Raw genomic sequence first — 17,207 nt, forward strand, 5'->3', positions numbered from 1 at the left:
AGCCCTGGCTTGCCGATATAGTTACGGCACTAAAAATCAAGCAGCCCTGAATTCTTAAATTTATAAAATATTTCAGTTTTTTAAATATATTAGTTCATACCTTAAAGAAAAAATTGAATTGTTAATTAAAGTTGTTTTTATAGCAAGAACAACTAATTTCTTTGAGAGATACTCTAGCTATTAGTCTAGCTCTTTTCCTAGCCAACACGCCATACCTTTAAGGTTTTTCAGCACTGGAAATAACAGTCATTTTGCAGCCCTAAATTGCGGCGTCGTTTGAAAGAAACTGTAAACTAGTACTAATACCAGCGCAAAATAAGAAATAGGCGAAATACGATCAACAAACAATTTAAAATTGCTAACTGTGAACACAACAGTAGGTTGGAGGGAAACCAGTAAAGTTGTCTGTTGGCCAAGGTTGCCCAGAAGCACGCGCGTCCGTCTATCTCAATTACACTTGGCTGTGAGTCCCTGATCTTCCCGATCTTCCCACATTTCCGGAACCATGACCCTGCCCCACTTGGAGAATCCGATCCGGCGATCCGCTGTGGGCAGTTACCACGAAGGTGTGTCCCGGATGCTGACCCCGCTGAACGACGATGAGGCGGAAAGGCGGGAAGCCCGTCGCCGCACTCTTCTCCAGCAGCAACAGCGCAAAAGCACTCTAGAGTCCATCGAGGAAAACGAGACGATCAGGAACTGCCTGGAGATCTACAATGGCAACAAGCTGAGCAAGGACAATGCCTGGAATCTTACACTCATCGACTCGCTGGCCAATCTGATGGAACACCATCACAAGCGGATGAGCAACTTCAAGGTGAGTTTACTCAGCTTAGAGTCCTTGTAAACCACACTCACATCCTTCGGTTCTCTCTAAGATGGCGGGCTCCTCACTGGAGGCCTCTTCCAAGGTTTATGGACTGCGGGTGGACTCCATCTACCTGGATGCCATGCGCATCTCAGCCGGCCTTAGTGCGCGCACTCTCACGGATAAGCAACTGAACGCTGCCGAGGATGATGATGGACCTCAAGCCGATCAGGCTGCTGGCGAGGGTCAAGATCCAGCAGAACAAGCTCAAGAAAAAGCAGCAGCCAAGCCCAAAAGGCAGAAGAAGCCCATGTCCACCGTGACCAAGAACAAGGACACACTCAATAGCCGCCTAGATACCGCTCCCTTGCAGGATCCCGTGTTTGGCAAACTCAACTCTACAGTGGGCTCCATTAATGCCTCAAATCGCCTAATGCACAACATTCTGCCCAGTTTGGACTCAGAGCTGCGCTTGCGCACCACGTACAGTTTTTGGAACAGCGAAGAGTCCAACGAGGAGGTCCAGGATCACACTACTCTTAACGCAGACATGGAACAGTGGCCGGCTGAATCTTTAATGGGCACCACCTTCATGCGGAAACTGCTTCCCCATGCTGAAAGATCAAATTTGCGCCCGCTGCACACTGGCTACATTATCACAAGTGCTCCTAATCCAAAGGCTTCCAACGACAGGCCCGCAGAGCCCATGCAGGATGAAGATCAGCATGATGAGGGGCTGGATAATGCCGACGATATGTGTGTAAACGAGATTTCCATGGCCTTCGACATCAACGCCGAGTGTGAGCCCATGCCCGACTTGGATGGACCTCCTCTGGTACTGGAAGTGGACCACAATGAGCTGGACGAGCTCACCGTCGAGGAGCAAATGGTGCTTAAAAATTGTCGGCGGTTGCGGAAGCAAACGGAGTTTTTAGAAGATTTGCGACCAGTAGACGGAAAGTCCAAGCTGGAGTACTCCTACAGGCCGATGGAACAGATCTCCCAATTCTGGGCTGGACCCTCACACTGGAAGTTCAAGCGTACTCGGCCGCGCACCACATTTTCTCAGACCAATGGTCCGGCGGATACCCAGCCCATTCGCAGTCAAAGGCCCAAGAAGTCGCATTTGGCCGCTAACCGAAGAGCAAAGGCTGTAGCTTACGGCAAAGTGACTGAGAACTTCTTCCAGCAGCTAGATACTACCATAAGGCAGCGTCGGGTGAATTTCCAAAAGAAATGGGACCCCCGAAAATTGATATTGCCGACAAAGTTTAACTTAGACCCGGACCTCTTCTTTAAATACGATTCGGCGCCGAGCATAAAGTTGTCGAAGCGCGTGGGAGAGCCTGAATCGGATGAGGGTGGAGATCTAGGGATCGATATGGATGCTGACATGCATCACGATGATGATAACGACCAGGATCTATTCAATAATGAACATTTCACCGATGCTGTCCCCGCCAACGTAAGCGTTATTGCGGCCATTGCCGCCGAACAAGCGGCCGATGGTAAAATGGATGTGGATGCGGGCGAGATGGGGCTCACCCAGATGAATGCCACATGCAATAACACAGTCTTCGAGATTGGCACAGAGTTCGAGGGTGCTCCGTCGCAGGTGAGCATACGAACTATGAAAATTATAAAATTGGTGCCCTTATTTATGTAATATCGCTTATATAGGTTGCCAAAGTGATCGTTCCATTCGCTAAGCGAGCAAAGGTTATAGACATGAAAAATTTGAAAAAGTCGTGCAATTCCCTGATTCAAAAACAACTTCTGAACGTTGTCCCTGAGGAGACGATACCCTCGCATCCAAAGAAGAAGAGTGAACATTATTCAAAGGGCGTTGCAAGTTTCCAGGAGGTGTACCAAAAACTGCCCAACCTTCTGACCGCAAAAATGGCAGATTCCTTGTCGCCGTCGGTGGCTTTCTACGCGGTTCTGCATTTGGCCAACGATTTAAAATTGCGCCTTATTCCCCAACAAGATTTGGAGGACTTCCAAATCCGTCAAGTCTTGGATTAAACTCTTAAATTCCTAAATTTAATTAATTGTAGTTGCCCTTAGTGCTGTTAAATTTCGTTTTGTGTTTTGTATCCTTTAATCTCATAACCTTATGTCCCACTCAGAACTCATATCAGTATTCCCAAAGAATTACCCTCACCCCAGTCGAATCGGAAATTAATTATAGTCGAAGCCAGATTCACATTTTATAAATTATTTAATAAACAATAAGCCACATACATTACCTTTTAATGTTTTGTCTTTTATAATTGGCACAATTTTTCTTCGGGTATATTCGAGTTTTTCAAATTATTTTCCTCGATTTGGCGTTATAAAATTTGTTGTTTAAATATGTCAATTAAAAAATTTTATCTTAGTTTGGTATATTACAAATTTGGTAAAAATATAAGAAATTATAGAATATTCAATCGTAAACAGAGCAACATAGTTTAATAGTGTCAGTTTAGTAAGCCGACAGTTGTCAGTAAAAGTAAAAGTGTTTCTAGAAGCACGCGCGTTCGTCAATCTCGATTTTTCTTTTCTGAGTTTTTTATTTTTCTGATTTAACGGAGGAATGACTTCCCCACGCTTTAAGACTCCGCTCCGACGATCAGCGGCGGGAATGTACCACGGCGACGTGTCCCGCGTGCTGACCCCGCTGCTCGACAACGAGGTGGAAAGGCGAGCAGCCTGTCGCCGCTCTCTCTTCCAGCATCAACAGTGCCAAAGCAATCAGGAGTCCATCGAGGACAACGAGACGATCAAAAACTGCCTGGAGATCTACAATGGCAACAAGCTGAGCAAGGACAATGCCTGGAATCTTACTCTCATCGACTCGCTGGCCAATCTGCTGGAGCACCATCACAAGCGGATGAGCAACTTCAAGGTGAGTTCGAATAACTAAGACTCTGTGCAAACCACACTCACATCCTTCGATTATCTTCCAGATGGCGGCATCCTCACTGGAGGCCTCTTCCAAGGTTTATGGTCTGCGGGTTGATTCCATCTACCTGGATGCCATGCGCATTTCAGCCGGCCTGAGTGCCCGCACTCTCACGGATAAGCAACTGAACGCTGCCGAGGATGACGATGGACCCCAAGCCGATCAGGCGGCTGGTGAGGGGCAAGATCCAGCAGAACAAGCTCAAGAAAAAGCAGCAGCCAAGCCCAAAAGGCAGAAGAAGCCTATGTCCACCGTCACCAAGAACAAGGACACACTTAATAGCCGCCTAGATACGACACCCTTGCAGGATCCCGTGTTTGGCAAACTCAACTCTACAGTGGGCTCCATTGATGCCTCAAATCGCCTAATGCACAACATTCTGCCCAGTTTGGACTCGGAGTTGCGCTTGCGCACCACGTACAGTTTCTGGAACAGCGAAGAGTCCAACGAGGAGGTCCAGGATCACACTACTCTTAACGCAGACATGGAACAGTGGCCGGCTGAATCGCTGATGGGCACTACCTTCATGCGGAAACTGCTTCCCCATGCTGAAAGATCAAATTTGCGCCCGCTGCACACTGGCTACATTATCACAAGTGCTCCTAATCCAAAGGCTTCCAACGACAAGCCCGCAGAGCCCATGCAGGATGAAGATCAGCATGATGAGGGGCTGGATAATGCCGACGATATGTGTGTAAACGAGATTTCCATGGCCTTCGACATCAACGCCGAGTGTGAGCCCATGCCCGACTTGGATGGACCTCCTCTGGTACTGGAAGTGGACCACAATGAGCTGGACGAGCTCACCACCGAGGAGCAAATGGTGCTTAAAAGCTGTAGTCGGCTGCAAAAACCGACGGAGTTTCTCAAGGATTTGCGACCAGTAGACGGAAACTCAAAGCTAGAGTATTGCTACAGGCCGATGGAGAAGATTTCTCAGTTTTGGGCCGGACCCTCACATTGGAAGTTCAAGCGCACCAGCACAGTTCCGCAGGACAACCAGGCTGTTCGCAGGGAACGACCCAAGATGTCGTCGAATCAAAACGTCAACCGTAGAGCCAAGGCTGTTGCTTATGATAATGTGACTGAGGGCTCCTTTGAACAGCAGGATTCTTCCGATTTTACCAAAAAGCAGCGCCGAGTGAATTTCAAAAAGTGGGACCACAGAAAACTGATGTTGCCAACACACTTCAATTTGGACCCGGACCTCTTCTTTAAATACGATTCGGCACCCAGCATAAAGTTGTCGAAGCGCTTCGGAGAGCCTGAATCGGATGAGGGTGGAGATCTTGGGATCGATATGGATGCTGACATGCGTCTTAGTGAAGATAACGACCAGGATCTGTTCAATAACGATATTTTTACTGATGCTGTTCCCGCCGACGTGAGCGTTATTGAGGCGATGGCCACTGAAGGATCCAAAGGCATGTTGGGTGCGGATGATATGAGTCTAACCAAGATGAATGCTACCTGTGATAACTCAGTCTGGGAAATCGGCACTGAGTTCGAGGGTGCTCCGCCGCAGGTTAGTTATCCAAAAAATAAAACCTCTGAATCCTGTGCCCTGATTTAACTCAAACTGTTTATCCTTAGGTTACCAAAGTAAACATTCCATTCGCGAAGCAAGCCAAGGTGATCGACATGAAAAATCTAAAAAAATCCTGCAACTCCCTGATTCAGGAACAACTTTCAATCGATGTCCCCGAGGAGTCGATACCCTCGCATCCAAGGAAACAGAATGAACAATATGCCAAGGGTGTCGCAAGTTTCCAGGAGGTGTACGAAAAATTGCCCAACCATCTGACCCCCAAAATGGCGGATTCGTTGTCTCCGGCGGTTGCTTTCTATTCGGTACTGCATTTGGCCAACGATTCTAAGCTGCGCCTTATTCCACAAGAAGACTTGAAGGACTTTAAAATCCGTAAAATCTTGGACTAAATACTTTGAATAATTTTCTAATTTAACAAATTTATTTTTCTCTATCTCTGTTAAATTTCTAATATTAATTCATAAAATAAGAACCTTGACTCATTTAATAAGTCCAATCAAAGCATACCACCGAGCGCGTTTTCAATGCAAATAAATCAAAGGCAGTTAGCATTATAGCATTAACGTTTAAGGTATATAAATAACGTGGTGAATACAAAGTTCTGTATTCAGATGAATGAATCAAAACTTTCGCATTAGTTTTGGATGTTTATGTTGTGATGGCGGCTCAGACAGAAAGTAAGAAGTAGTTAACATTGTTTTTTTGCTTCTGTTGCTCTTTAATTTACATACGTATATCAGTGTACACTGAGAGAAATCGATAGTACTTCAAAAAAAAAAGAAAAATAGTAATTTTATTTTGTTAGCCTTATATAAACAACTTGCACTGAATAATTCGCGTTTAATATCACTTATCGCTAATGATCAATCAACATTTTTTGTACATCATAGTAACAGTGTAAAATAAGGCGAAATGGGAATGTAAATCGCAAGCGTTTTCCTGGTGTTTTCAGTTGCAAGTGGTTTTTGTCGCCCCTGAAGAGGATTTTCCTTTGGCACTTGTGTATGTGGGACACATGTGTGTCTGTTGGCTGCGGGTGTGTTTGTGTTTGTTGGAAAAGTTCGGTGTTTACAGAGCGCTTTTAGGCGCCGCTTGCTTGTGTGTGTAATTGCATATTATTTGCATAAATATTTGCCAAGTACTAAGTAACGTGGGGCGTCATACAGATTACACTCTGTACATATGGAAGACTAGAACAACAACATCAGCAACATAGATCAGTTAAAAGCGTTCCACAAAATTTTGACATTGGCAATTTACACAGAAATCCAAGTTTTCAAGTCAAATGTAGGATTCAATTTTCCATCTTTTTCTCTATTTAAAAATGTGGATGTTATATTCAGAAACATAAATTCTAAAGCGATCCTTAATTCTTGATCGTCATTAAAAAAAATATTACAGCTCTCCAGCTCGTAATAACACGGTTTTCTCTGAAATTATATTGTAATTATAAAATATATGAGTATTTTAAAAGTTATGCGAATAGTTTCCCAGTAAAAGTTTCCGTTGTTAGCCAATTTTCAGAAAATAACACATTTTAAATGTAACTTTGTTCACTGAAATAATGTTGTTGAATAATTTGAAAGCATGCAATTTTAAAATCTAGACTTTCATGGCGGAATTTCAACATATTAGGCTAACCCGTTTACCACCCACAAAACTGGTATCCTCGTAAAGTGCATTTTCATGTTGAATTTTCAATGCTGCATGCAATTAACCGAAATAATATGTTTCATGTAGGGAGTATAACAATTTTAGGCAACACACATTTCGGTACATTAGGAGTTGAAAAGTTAATTATCAAAGCCAACATCAACAAAGAGTGGAAACCAGGTGGAAAAGGGCTGTTCGAGGATGTGGTGATGGGGTTAATGGCAATGGCTGTCATAGCACAACAGGTGGGAGGACAAATGTCCTGGCCTCCTACGGATTGTTTGTCTTTGGCCATGATAATTCCCCTGCCCATTCCCAGCTGCCATTCTCATCAGAGTTTTTGCTTCTTGTTTGGTTTCGGTTTAATATTCTAACATTTGTTGCTTAATCCCATAATGGGCAACAGTTTGCAGGCACGGATGCGGTGGGTTCCCAAGTTGATTATTGTTGGCAGTTTTAGTGGATCGGTGAGTTTTATGCAGGAAAACCTATCAAAAAAGTTTCCTGCAGAGATTTCGAAAAGTTTTAACATGAAATGCAAATGATGGGTGGTAAAATGGGTGGGATAATGTAGAAAAACATAATTAAAAAAATAAATTAAAATGATTTTTTGAGTAGGGTATTATGATATGCAGTTATATGTTCTCCCACCAAAATTAATAATATACAATTTTCTAAGTTTTTACTCCATCTGAGTTATTTATTTGTAGCATAGATCGAGTAAAATATGTTTGCTTTTAAGTATTCCTGCTCTTTTATTTACATTCATGATGTTACATTCATTAAAAGTTATATACTGATATATACGCGGGAGAAGATTTTGCACAATTTTCACCGAGAAATGGCATTCAGCTGGATATGGATGTTACCACAAAGTGTATTTTCATTATCATATTTTTGTTTGGTAAACAATAATTTCAATGATGGTGTAAATTAAATATACAAAAGTGTTCTAACGACATTCAGCTTTATGCTTGTTTGCTCTGTAATTGATTTCTCCTTTTATTAAAATACATCGATAAAATTTCAATAGACAATGTTCATCGTATATTTATATATATATATATAGTCGTATAATATAATAGTTGATATACATTTATTTATAACTTGTAGCACACAAAATATAACAAGTGTTACAGTAATACAGCTTTCGGGGGCCTCTATGTTTTTCAAACACTTCCATCGTAACATTAAATCGAAATTCGCTTACGAGTTTAGAAACGAAGAAGTTCTTTCATTAATAGAATAATTTTTTTTTTAGCTTTTTAGCGTTAGTATAACAAATTGCGCTAATTTTTAAAAGTTTTCATAATATTTTTATATACATTGAGTCTAAAAGTTTTTGGGGCAATCAAATATTTTTAAAGTTCTTTAATTGAGCATATTAGGAATAAGGAGGCTGAACTATTTCGATGGGTTTCTGGGTATACATACTTAATTTTTTTTAAATAATACAAAATATAAAACATTTTGAAGATCTTTATAAAAAAAACGCAACTATAAATTATTGAAAATGGTACACTTGTAAACTAACTCTAAGTCGAAATGGTTGTTTTACCTTGTTTTACCTGCGCATTGTTAAAGTTTACGGAAAATATATATTTGTAAGTTTTAGTTTATTTTAAAAGTGGCTCAAACCCAAGAGTTACACATAAATGGTTAATAATTTTTATTAGATATATGTTTTATAGTATGTATTTCTTAGCCCTTGCCTCCTTGCGATCTCAAAATGCTTTCAAAAACTTTGTCTGACCTTGGGTTTTATATGTTTTCTGTATCTTATTTGGCTTTGGATATTGACCGTGTAGCTTGCTTCCGATATCTTTTAATTGTTGCCATTCTCCTGCAGTTCCTTCACATGGCTGTTTTTCAATAATTTAGTTCTGTGTCTTGGGTGGGACCGATGAAGTTTCCCCAGGAGTCGGCTACATTTTCAGAAAAAGATTTGGAATCAGGGAAAATTCATTTTTCATATATCTTTAAAACCCACCTTCTGCTCTGAGGGAGCCTTTCCAGTGCTTCGTCCCCATCTCAACCGCATGGGTTTACGGATCTCTCGCTGGAACTCGGATGCATCATTATTCAGGTCCGCATCGGTATCTTCATCGTTGGCATAACTGGCCACATTTTCGGGAGATTCGTACTGCTGCAGGGCCATAAGCATCCGGCGCATTTTCTCCGAGTTCAACACGGAGTTGTACCATTGCGAGCGTTCCATCTGGAAAATTAAAAAGGGTAATGATATCATATTAATCAAAATAATCCTAGCAATAAAATCTGCAACAATTCATTTTTAATCTTCTTTTAAAGATGAGGGACAGAACTCAGTTTGAATAATATTATTATAGAAAATATCACTAAACTAAAAGTTATTAAAAATAGCTTACGGTTTTAAATCAATTATAGAGGTGATTAAATATATTTTCCAATATATTTTAAGTCCACAATCCTCAATACAAAATTTTTGTTTTTGAGATTGACTTTTATATACCTTGTTTTAATAATTTCTTTGGCAATTTGTTTTCCTTTTTTAACACATTTAAAAAGTATCATAATATTCCTTAAAAAGACACATTTACTTGATATCCCTAAAAAAACTTTAAAAAAATCCTATCAAATTTATGAAAATTACCTGTTCATTATCAGCATTGTTTGTATCAAACTGAGGAACACTTCGTCCCCAGCGAAGACGCTGTGGCTTCCGCACCACCCGCTCGTAGAGACCATCGTAGTCGGCACTGAGATCGGAGTCTCCCTCGGTACCCAACTGCTGCTGCTGCTGGCTATTGAGGGTGAGTTCCCGCTCCAGGAGGTCATCGTAGGCGGTCCGTCGCATCTGGGGCAAATTGGGATCCCGCCTGCCGAATCGCAGGCGCAGAGAGGGCGACCTTATGGGCTTCTGGTTGACATCGCCGAACCAACGCTTCTCCACAATATTGTTCAGCATATCCGGATCACTGCGTCCAAACCGGAGACGCAACGAGGGCGAACGCTGGGCCTTGCGTTCCACCTGATGATTGGGGAAGACCACGGGTCCGGCGTACTCGCGCTGCAGCAGATTATCATATAGATTGCTCAGGGGAGTGCCTACAAAAGAGTCTTTAGAGGATTGCTTCTCGGAGGGCGACTGCAAGGGATGGTCACCTTGAACTGGAGACACCTCCGCCTGGGTGGCATGCTGCATCTGGAGAGTCACCAAGCAGATGAGGGCCAGGGCACAGCCTTGACTCAGTTGGCGCTTCAAGTGAAACATTTCTACTTATTGCTCTTGCCTTGCGTTGATGAGAATCTGTAAGGAAGAAGAACCAGGATGAGAAATTACAAAAATTTATAATATAAAGGATATGCAGCTGTCATCATAATAGCAACACTACACAAATACAAAGTAAATACGATGGTACAGTTTCCTTTTTCCGATGGAGTTTATAAATTTAGAACAGCAATTAATAATACCTATCAAGGGTAAAACCTTTTCCCAAAATATATGAAGGTAAGAGACCATGGTAAAATATTAAAATGCTTTGAGCATAAATTCAACAAAACATTAGTGGTAAAAGCAGAAAAATTACAATACATTTCGTTATATATTGTATTTTATAAAAGTCGATATATTGAATGCAGCGTAATTTTGTTAAGTTTTAATTTCTGCCACAAATGACTTTTACCCACTATTTTATTATGTCCAAATTTAGTCTTAAATGGGAAATCAAAGTTCAATTCGAACTACTGTATTTCAGATCAAAATTCATTTTTAAATTTCTGTTTGCTTATACAAAGAAGGTTTTGGCAAACATTGAAAATGAAAGCGGCTTTTCTTACATTTTCCTGGGAAAACATAGATTTTGTCCACTGAAGAGCAATTTATGAGCGAAAATTATTCATGACTGCACTTGAATAGGGTCCCATATTCGAAGTGTTTCAATGCATTTATTTTTTCCGTAAATTGTTAAAGGTTAGATATCAGAAAAACCCAACAGCTGCGCCAATGCCACCATTAGTTGCCACCGTTTTTATAGAAATGTATATATTTTTCCAAATGATGTCATTGGTTAATGGCTTGCCTAATGGCCGATGGTGTGGGATTTTCCATTATTAAAAATTTAAAGAAAATCAATAGCGCTGCAATATTTTCTATGTCCTCAACATAGACGTGAGCTAGACAATGCAAAGGACCCTCATGCATTTCATATCAACTGTAAGGCCTTCCGTTCATTGTAATTCGTTTCAGGCGTCATATGTTCATTTTACAGCAAAGAGAATAAGACCAGGAAAATGGCAATTGAATTATTTATAAGAAGAAACACAGCACAGCCATGGGTTCAAGTGGGACGGAGGAGTTGCAATTGAAGGGTTGGGTCTTGATGAATCCAGTCAGGATGCTGATAGATGGCTTACCTTGGGGGCAGTACACCAAAGGCAAAAGAAAGAAATTCTTAGAGCAAAGTCCTTATGCCGAGAAGTGTCTGAACAATGGGTCTTAAATGAGTATGCAATATTATGCACAGCAGTCTCTCCACAGGAAGAGACACTTTCCCCCAAATGGGGTTGAAATTTACACTTTTGTTTTGGCTTTTTTCCCTGTCGTTGCAGGCGGAAGTTGGAAGTTAAGCCTTTGCAACAGCATCGGCAAAAAGGAGGATTGCTGGGGGCGTTAAGTGCTGGCGAAATATTTTGTTAGTAGCTGACTGCGGATGGCTGGCGATGCAACTTGTCGTATACGTGATAGCCTGCGTATACGTGATGTCAGGAAGGCGAACCGGAAATTGAATTGAAGTTAAGCAAGGGGCACGTTTCACAAAATACCGCCGCCATGATGGCTAATAAGTAGATCACGAGACTGCTTTTAAAAAAGCATCATAAATATTTATTTGAAGTCAGAAAGGAACGGATTTTAAGCACTTAAAATTGACTTTTAAAGATAACGAAGAGAAACTCTTTAATAATCATTTAATATTGGTAATACGTACTATCTTAGAATAATAAAATCGAATGCATAAATGGTATTGAATAAGCATGCTGTTTAAACAGGCGTTTCTATACTACACACGTATTAGTATTTTCCAACTTGAATTTTTCCTAATTTAAGATGTATTCCTTAAAATCTATAAATTCCCACTTAATCGTCTATATATACCGTCTTATTTTTTATGATTTACCATTCGCCCAGCTCCCAGCCATCCATCTTTTCTGATGTCTGTCCAAGCCTTAATCGAATTGACTTTCGCTTTCCCCTCTTGTGCCTTTCTCTCGTTTCGGCCAATGATATCTCGGAAATGTCCGCCGGAGAATGATTTGTTGGGCGGAAGAGTGTTGGCCAATTGCCCAGCGGAGTCCGACCACTCGGTATGGAAATTTGGTATCTGTCTGTGTTTGCAAGTGGGTGTTTGGCCGATGAAATGTGCCCCTAGACTGCGCGACATTTGGGACGTTTGTCAAAATTGAAAGTGATTTATCATCGTTCTCTGGGGATGCCTTCTTGTTGGCTTTTGACGAATGACGAATGAGTTGTGCGATATCTCCTAGATAATGATGCTATTTACGTCCGAATATGCCGTTTGTTCGTGGGCATGGTAGGCAGATCCCAGTTTAGCAGGCTTTAAAAAACAATGTGTCAACCAATAAATGGTACATGACAGGACGAATATTTTTGGGCTCTTAAATTGCTTGGAGTGTAACGCTTGATTGACACATAATAAGCAATCCCATTAACACATTGTTGAGCATCAAGAGCCTGATAAGTGCAAAATGGAGAAGGTTATCCAAAAATACACTTCACATCAAACAGCAAATTTTTCGGAGATGAATTTAAAAACATCATAATAAATACTGAAGAGATATATAATCAATCATCAATCATCAATCATATATATAATCAACTTTAAGTTATAATTATTCATATAACAATAATGAATCACGAAATAAGTAGTATATAAATACGTACGAAAGTATATCAAATTGAAATGGAACCATGTGAAGATCTTCAAATATTTTACTGGTGGTAACGTATAATAAATATCAGTCTACTAATTCAGCCTATTTTATGTTGTGTAGTGTGATTTTTCCCCAACATCTTCTTAACCGAAGCGTGAAAAACACATTGACGACGTTTAAATAGCCTTTAGGGCATAGCCCAACTAATACATTTAACGCCCCCAAAACCCAGACTTTCGCTCAGGCATACCCATACGAAAACCCTTACCCAAAACCCTCCTACCCAACAAACACACACATGAACAACAGGTTGTTTTTTGCTCATGTCGAGACTTTGACGAGGCTCTTTTTCCCTCTTATTTGTGTGACACACCAATTTTATTCGCCTTTTATTTAACAATTTTTATTTCGCTGTGCGAAAAAGGTCATCTGTGGCTGGTCAGTCGGTCCCGAACGCACCACCACCCCCTTTAGGCTTTAACTATCGCCCTTTCTGCCCCAAAAAAAAAGGTTACTGTGCCTGGGCTATCTAGCTGGCTTTATGGGACCCCATCCCTGGGAAAGGGCATTAAAACGTTTTGACAAACACATTAGATGCCTTCGTCCTGGCCTGGTGTCCTTCTCCTAGGACCCTTTTTTCCCAGACCCTCCTTGGGTTGTAATCTTTTGTGTTTTATCAACATATTTGATGAGACTTTGCTGCCGTTGTTGCTGGCTGACATTTTGTGGTTTTTGTGCTGCCTACTTTGTGGCTTTTGGGCGTTAATCATATGCCCTGTGCTGGTCCAGCCATGTGCTTAGTTTTTTGAGCCCAAAAATGTTTATAACTAATGAAATTAAATTGGATGGCATTTAGCGGATATCTCGGGCGTTTCGCACTCATATACAACAAAATGGACTAATTTATATTTCTGTAAGGTATTTGTTTAAATTTTTAAAGAAAATAAGCTATATAAAAGTTTTGGAATTTTTTAATCTAAATATAATACATCCCATTTAAAAGGTGGAGTTTAAAAAAAACGCAAAGTTTTTCTAAAAATACCTCTTTAAGCAAAAAATTGTTTGTACCAAGGGAATGTGAATTTTTTCATTTAGTCCACACAGGCATTAATTAAACTCAGTAGGACGCAGCTGCTGCATTCGAATGCGATACATGGAAACACCTCCCACGTCCTGGTCTATATCTGCATTCCTTAGAGAAAAGCCGTGGGATTGTGTAGGCGCCAAGTTGACTGTTCCGAACCGAAAATAAACAACACCGACAAAGTCATGTTGATTAAATTTTTTGCCACATTTTCTTGCTCCTCCGAAGTTGGTTTTTGCTGCTATAATAATAAATACATTGGTTTCAGGTTGCAGGAATGGGTCAAATTTATATATAGTGATTGTCCAAAAGTGGGAAAAAAGACCAAAACTTGCGTAATGAAGGTCAAAGTTGTGATAAACTTAGGTGCGTCCTCTGGGGTAAACAATTTGCCGGGCATTATCGCATTTTGCCAAGAGAATTAACTTATTTGTTATGTGTCTGCAAGGCAAATTATGAATATGTTTGCCTCGTGTTTCATTTGATTTTTTCAGAGAAGATATAACTTTTTTAGGAAATCGATATTTCTACAGTAAAAGTGAGTATGTGATAGAGTTGATTAACAAAGTTCAAATACTACTTAAATTTTCAAAGGAACTTTGCTTTACAAAATTTATTCAATTAAGAGCAATAAAACCCTTTAACAGTAAGTCCAGTAAAATTGACCAATATAATAGTTAAATGGTCCCAACCCATCGAATTGTCCACGAAATAGCCACTCTCCCAACAACAAAGTACACAAAACTTACCATTTTATGGTAGCTTTACTAAATAATTTCTATAAAGTAGTAACCAAAGCAACAATAAAATACACGTCACTATTTTTAATAGCTTCTAGTAGATTTTATATGCATAAAAACAACTTTTAAGTAATAATTAATTTGATAATACTAATAATACTTTCACAAATTCTAAAATCAAACTAGTCGTTTATAGATTAAAGCGAAATTGATCTACATCCCCTTTTGAAATTTATCCTCTCAGACTGATAGACTGACCTCTTCAGTCTGCAAACAAGACTTGGAAATTCCATGACCCCTCAGGTTGTTGGTAATTTGACCAAACTTTGTTCAACACGGCCAGACACTCAAAGCTGCGACCTTGGCGACTACAGTGCGGCTACGTGATGCCGGAAGCAGGAAATGAATGTAATTTTCGGTTTGTTGTTTAGCATAGAAATGGCAGAAGCCGATTGTTGTCTTGCCTTCTTCTGTTTATGCTTCTCCACTTGGCCCAAATCGTTTTGTTGCTCCAGGGGAGCTGTGCTTTTTTTCTAATTTGCCTTTTCCGTCACTTGTTTGTTACACCTGCAGTTAGGCCTTAAAGTACAATGGCCTTAAGTGAACTGACTTTAAAGAATTTGCAAAGCTTTTGCATTGATTGATTGGCTGCCGTCTGCTGTCTCGGTGGTTTTGTGAGCTAAAAGAATTCGGGTCAGGACCCCGGATATTACAAAGGAATTCGAACAAGGCAGGTTGACAAAAAAAAAACGTACAAAGTGCTGGTCCCAATGGGGCTTAACTTTGGTGTCGGGAGTTCACATTTATTGGTGGTAAAAAAAAGGGCCGCTGGATTATACCCACAATTTGTTTGTTCATTTTTTTTTGCTTGGGTCAGGCATCAACAACAATATATCTTAGGGTAAGCAAATGAAATAAGAAAGTTGAATTGAAGTTTACATTTGTGTTCATGTATCGACTTGAAAGTTACCACTAAATGATGAATACTTATTTCTTAAAGTTATGAAATATTTCGATATTAAATAATAACAATTACTAAACTAGTCTTTTTCAGCAATTTTAAATAAAGTAACATGCTTTATGTTCTAAAGACACCTTGTCAACTAAAACACCTCTTTCAAAAAAGTGCCATCCACGCTTAAACTTCGAGTGAAAACCGTTTCTAAGGAACCTTTTCGGTCCATCCATTTGTAATCATTTACATAAGCAGCTTTATCAGCTTTTAGTGCAAACCCAAAAAGGGAAATTCAGACAAATTTGCCAGTATTTGTACTTGATGATGCGTTTAACTTGTAGGTCTTTTGATTTAAAATGTTTTGCATAATCTCGAAGCGAATAACAACTGGCCCCGTGTCAAGTCAAGGACTTAAGCCTTACAGCTTGGACTAAACCAAAGGAGGCTGGGGTACTAAAGGTGATTAGGGACCTTTGACCAAAAATTAATAGCCATGTCCGAAGTGAAAGTCGACAGACCACATGGGTCATCAATTTCTGCATGTTGGGTTGTAAGAAAAAGCCCAAAACAACCAAAAACTCAAATTACAAATAACAACAAATAAGCACTTAAGCTCAAATATAAAGTCCTGCGAAAGAACAAAACCGAAAAGAGGGAAAAAGCAGCGGCAGCAGGCATACAACCCAAATCCAATATAAATTCATCAATATCCACTTCAAAATGTCTGCCCCCAAAATGCCCCACAAATTTATAGGCCCACGGAGCCGTGGAGCTGGCATATGAAAAATCTAACAAAATATATTACACATATAGATTCATTTTTACACTGCTGCTTTTGAGAGTCAAAAAATGTCTAAGATTACACAGCAGTTGATGTCTTTCTTGCCGTCCTTTGTCTAATAACTTTTCGAAGCGGAAAACGTTTTAAGGTTTAAAGGAAAAATAAATCTGAGTGTGGGCGTTTGGATTATATCAGCTTAACATACCGCTGCTCATGTTTTTGTCATTATCAAAGCGCTCGAATTGTAAACTTATTGCCCCTCAACCCTCATAATCTTTAGTTGATAATATCTCTAGACGGAAACTTTTTGGCAGTAAGCATAAGTTGCGGAAAAGAAACTTTGCTTTTTTCACCAGGGTTACTTTTTTCTATATTTGGCGAAAATCTGTCGAGCTTCTTAAAACGGTTTTACAACTGAGTTGGCGGTATTAAAGGTTAAAAAGTTTTTACCAAACTTTCTTTATTCCGCATATTGTATGGTATTTAAATGTGTAAACGATTTAAGAAATACTTCATATATTATTTCAGAACTGCATTCTTATTTTTATTTTCACTTAAATATTAAATACTAAATTATTATATTTAAGAAATAGCAAATTCACTTTCTGCTATTCTTCTTGGTTGATCAATTTTAATAACTAATAAACAAGACCAAAATAATATCCAGGAAAATAAGTTTAAATTTAAAGGTGACCTAAATAAAAAGTTTCGTTATTTAATTAGTTTGCTGTCTTGTCAGAAATGTGTTTTTGCAGACAT

The 17,207-nt window shown here is 39.8% G+C and overlaps 3 protein-coding genes across 3 annotated transcripts in view; 2 read left to right on the forward strand and 1 right to left on the reverse strand.

Annotated features, from left to right (window-relative positions):
* Window positions 1–277: 277 nt before the first annotated feature.
* LOC119547766 (condensin complex subunit 2) lies at window positions 278–3,045 on the forward strand. The gene is made up of 3 exons (XM_037854774.1): window positions 278–817; window positions 879–2,423; window positions 2,489–3,045. Exons 1-3 carry the CDS (start codon window positions 506–508, stop codon window positions 2,831–2,833), a joined length of 2,202 nt encoding a protein of 733 aa, XP_037710702.1. The 5' UTR covers window positions 278–505; the 3' UTR covers window positions 2,834–3,045.
* Window positions 3,046–3,203: 158 nt separating this feature from the next.
* Window positions 3,204–5,805, forward strand: LOC119547767 (condensin complex subunit 2-like). Its single transcript, XM_037854776.1, has 3 exons — window positions 3,204–3,698; window positions 3,760–5,280; window positions 5,349–5,805. Exons 1-3 carry the CDS (start codon window positions 3,387–3,389, stop codon window positions 5,691–5,693), a joined length of 2,178 nt encoding a protein of 725 aa, XP_037710704.1. The 5' UTR covers window positions 3,204–3,386; the 3' UTR covers window positions 5,694–5,805.
* A 2,176-nt stretch (window positions 5,806–7,981) lies between these two features.
* Window positions 7,982–17,207, reverse strand: part of LOC119548423 (short neuropeptide F) — a 33,298-nt gene continuing 24,072 nt past the window's right edge. The window contains exons 2-5 of the mRNA XM_037855662.1: window positions 10,102–10,246; window positions 9,590–10,044; window positions 8,948–9,175; window positions 7,982–8,882 (exon numbers count right to left, since the gene is read on the reverse strand). Of these exons, the coding sequence (XP_037711590.1) occupies window positions 8,835–8,882; window positions 8,948–9,175; window positions 9,590–10,044; window positions 10,102–10,210 (840 nt within the window). The 5' untranslated portion in view covers window positions 10,211–10,246 and the 3' untranslated portion in view covers window positions 7,982–8,834. The remainder of the gene's footprint in view (window positions 8,883–8,947; window positions 9,176–9,589; window positions 10,045–10,101; window positions 10,247–17,207) is intronic.

Source organism: Drosophila subpulchrella, chromosome 2L (assembly GCF_014743375.2).
Source record: "Drosophila subpulchrella strain 33 F10 #4 breed RU33 chromosome 2L, RU_Dsub_v1.1 Primary Assembly, whole genome shotgun sequence".
Taxonomy (NCBI): domain Eukaryota; kingdom Metazoa; phylum Arthropoda; class Insecta; order Diptera; family Drosophilidae; genus Drosophila; species Drosophila subpulchrella.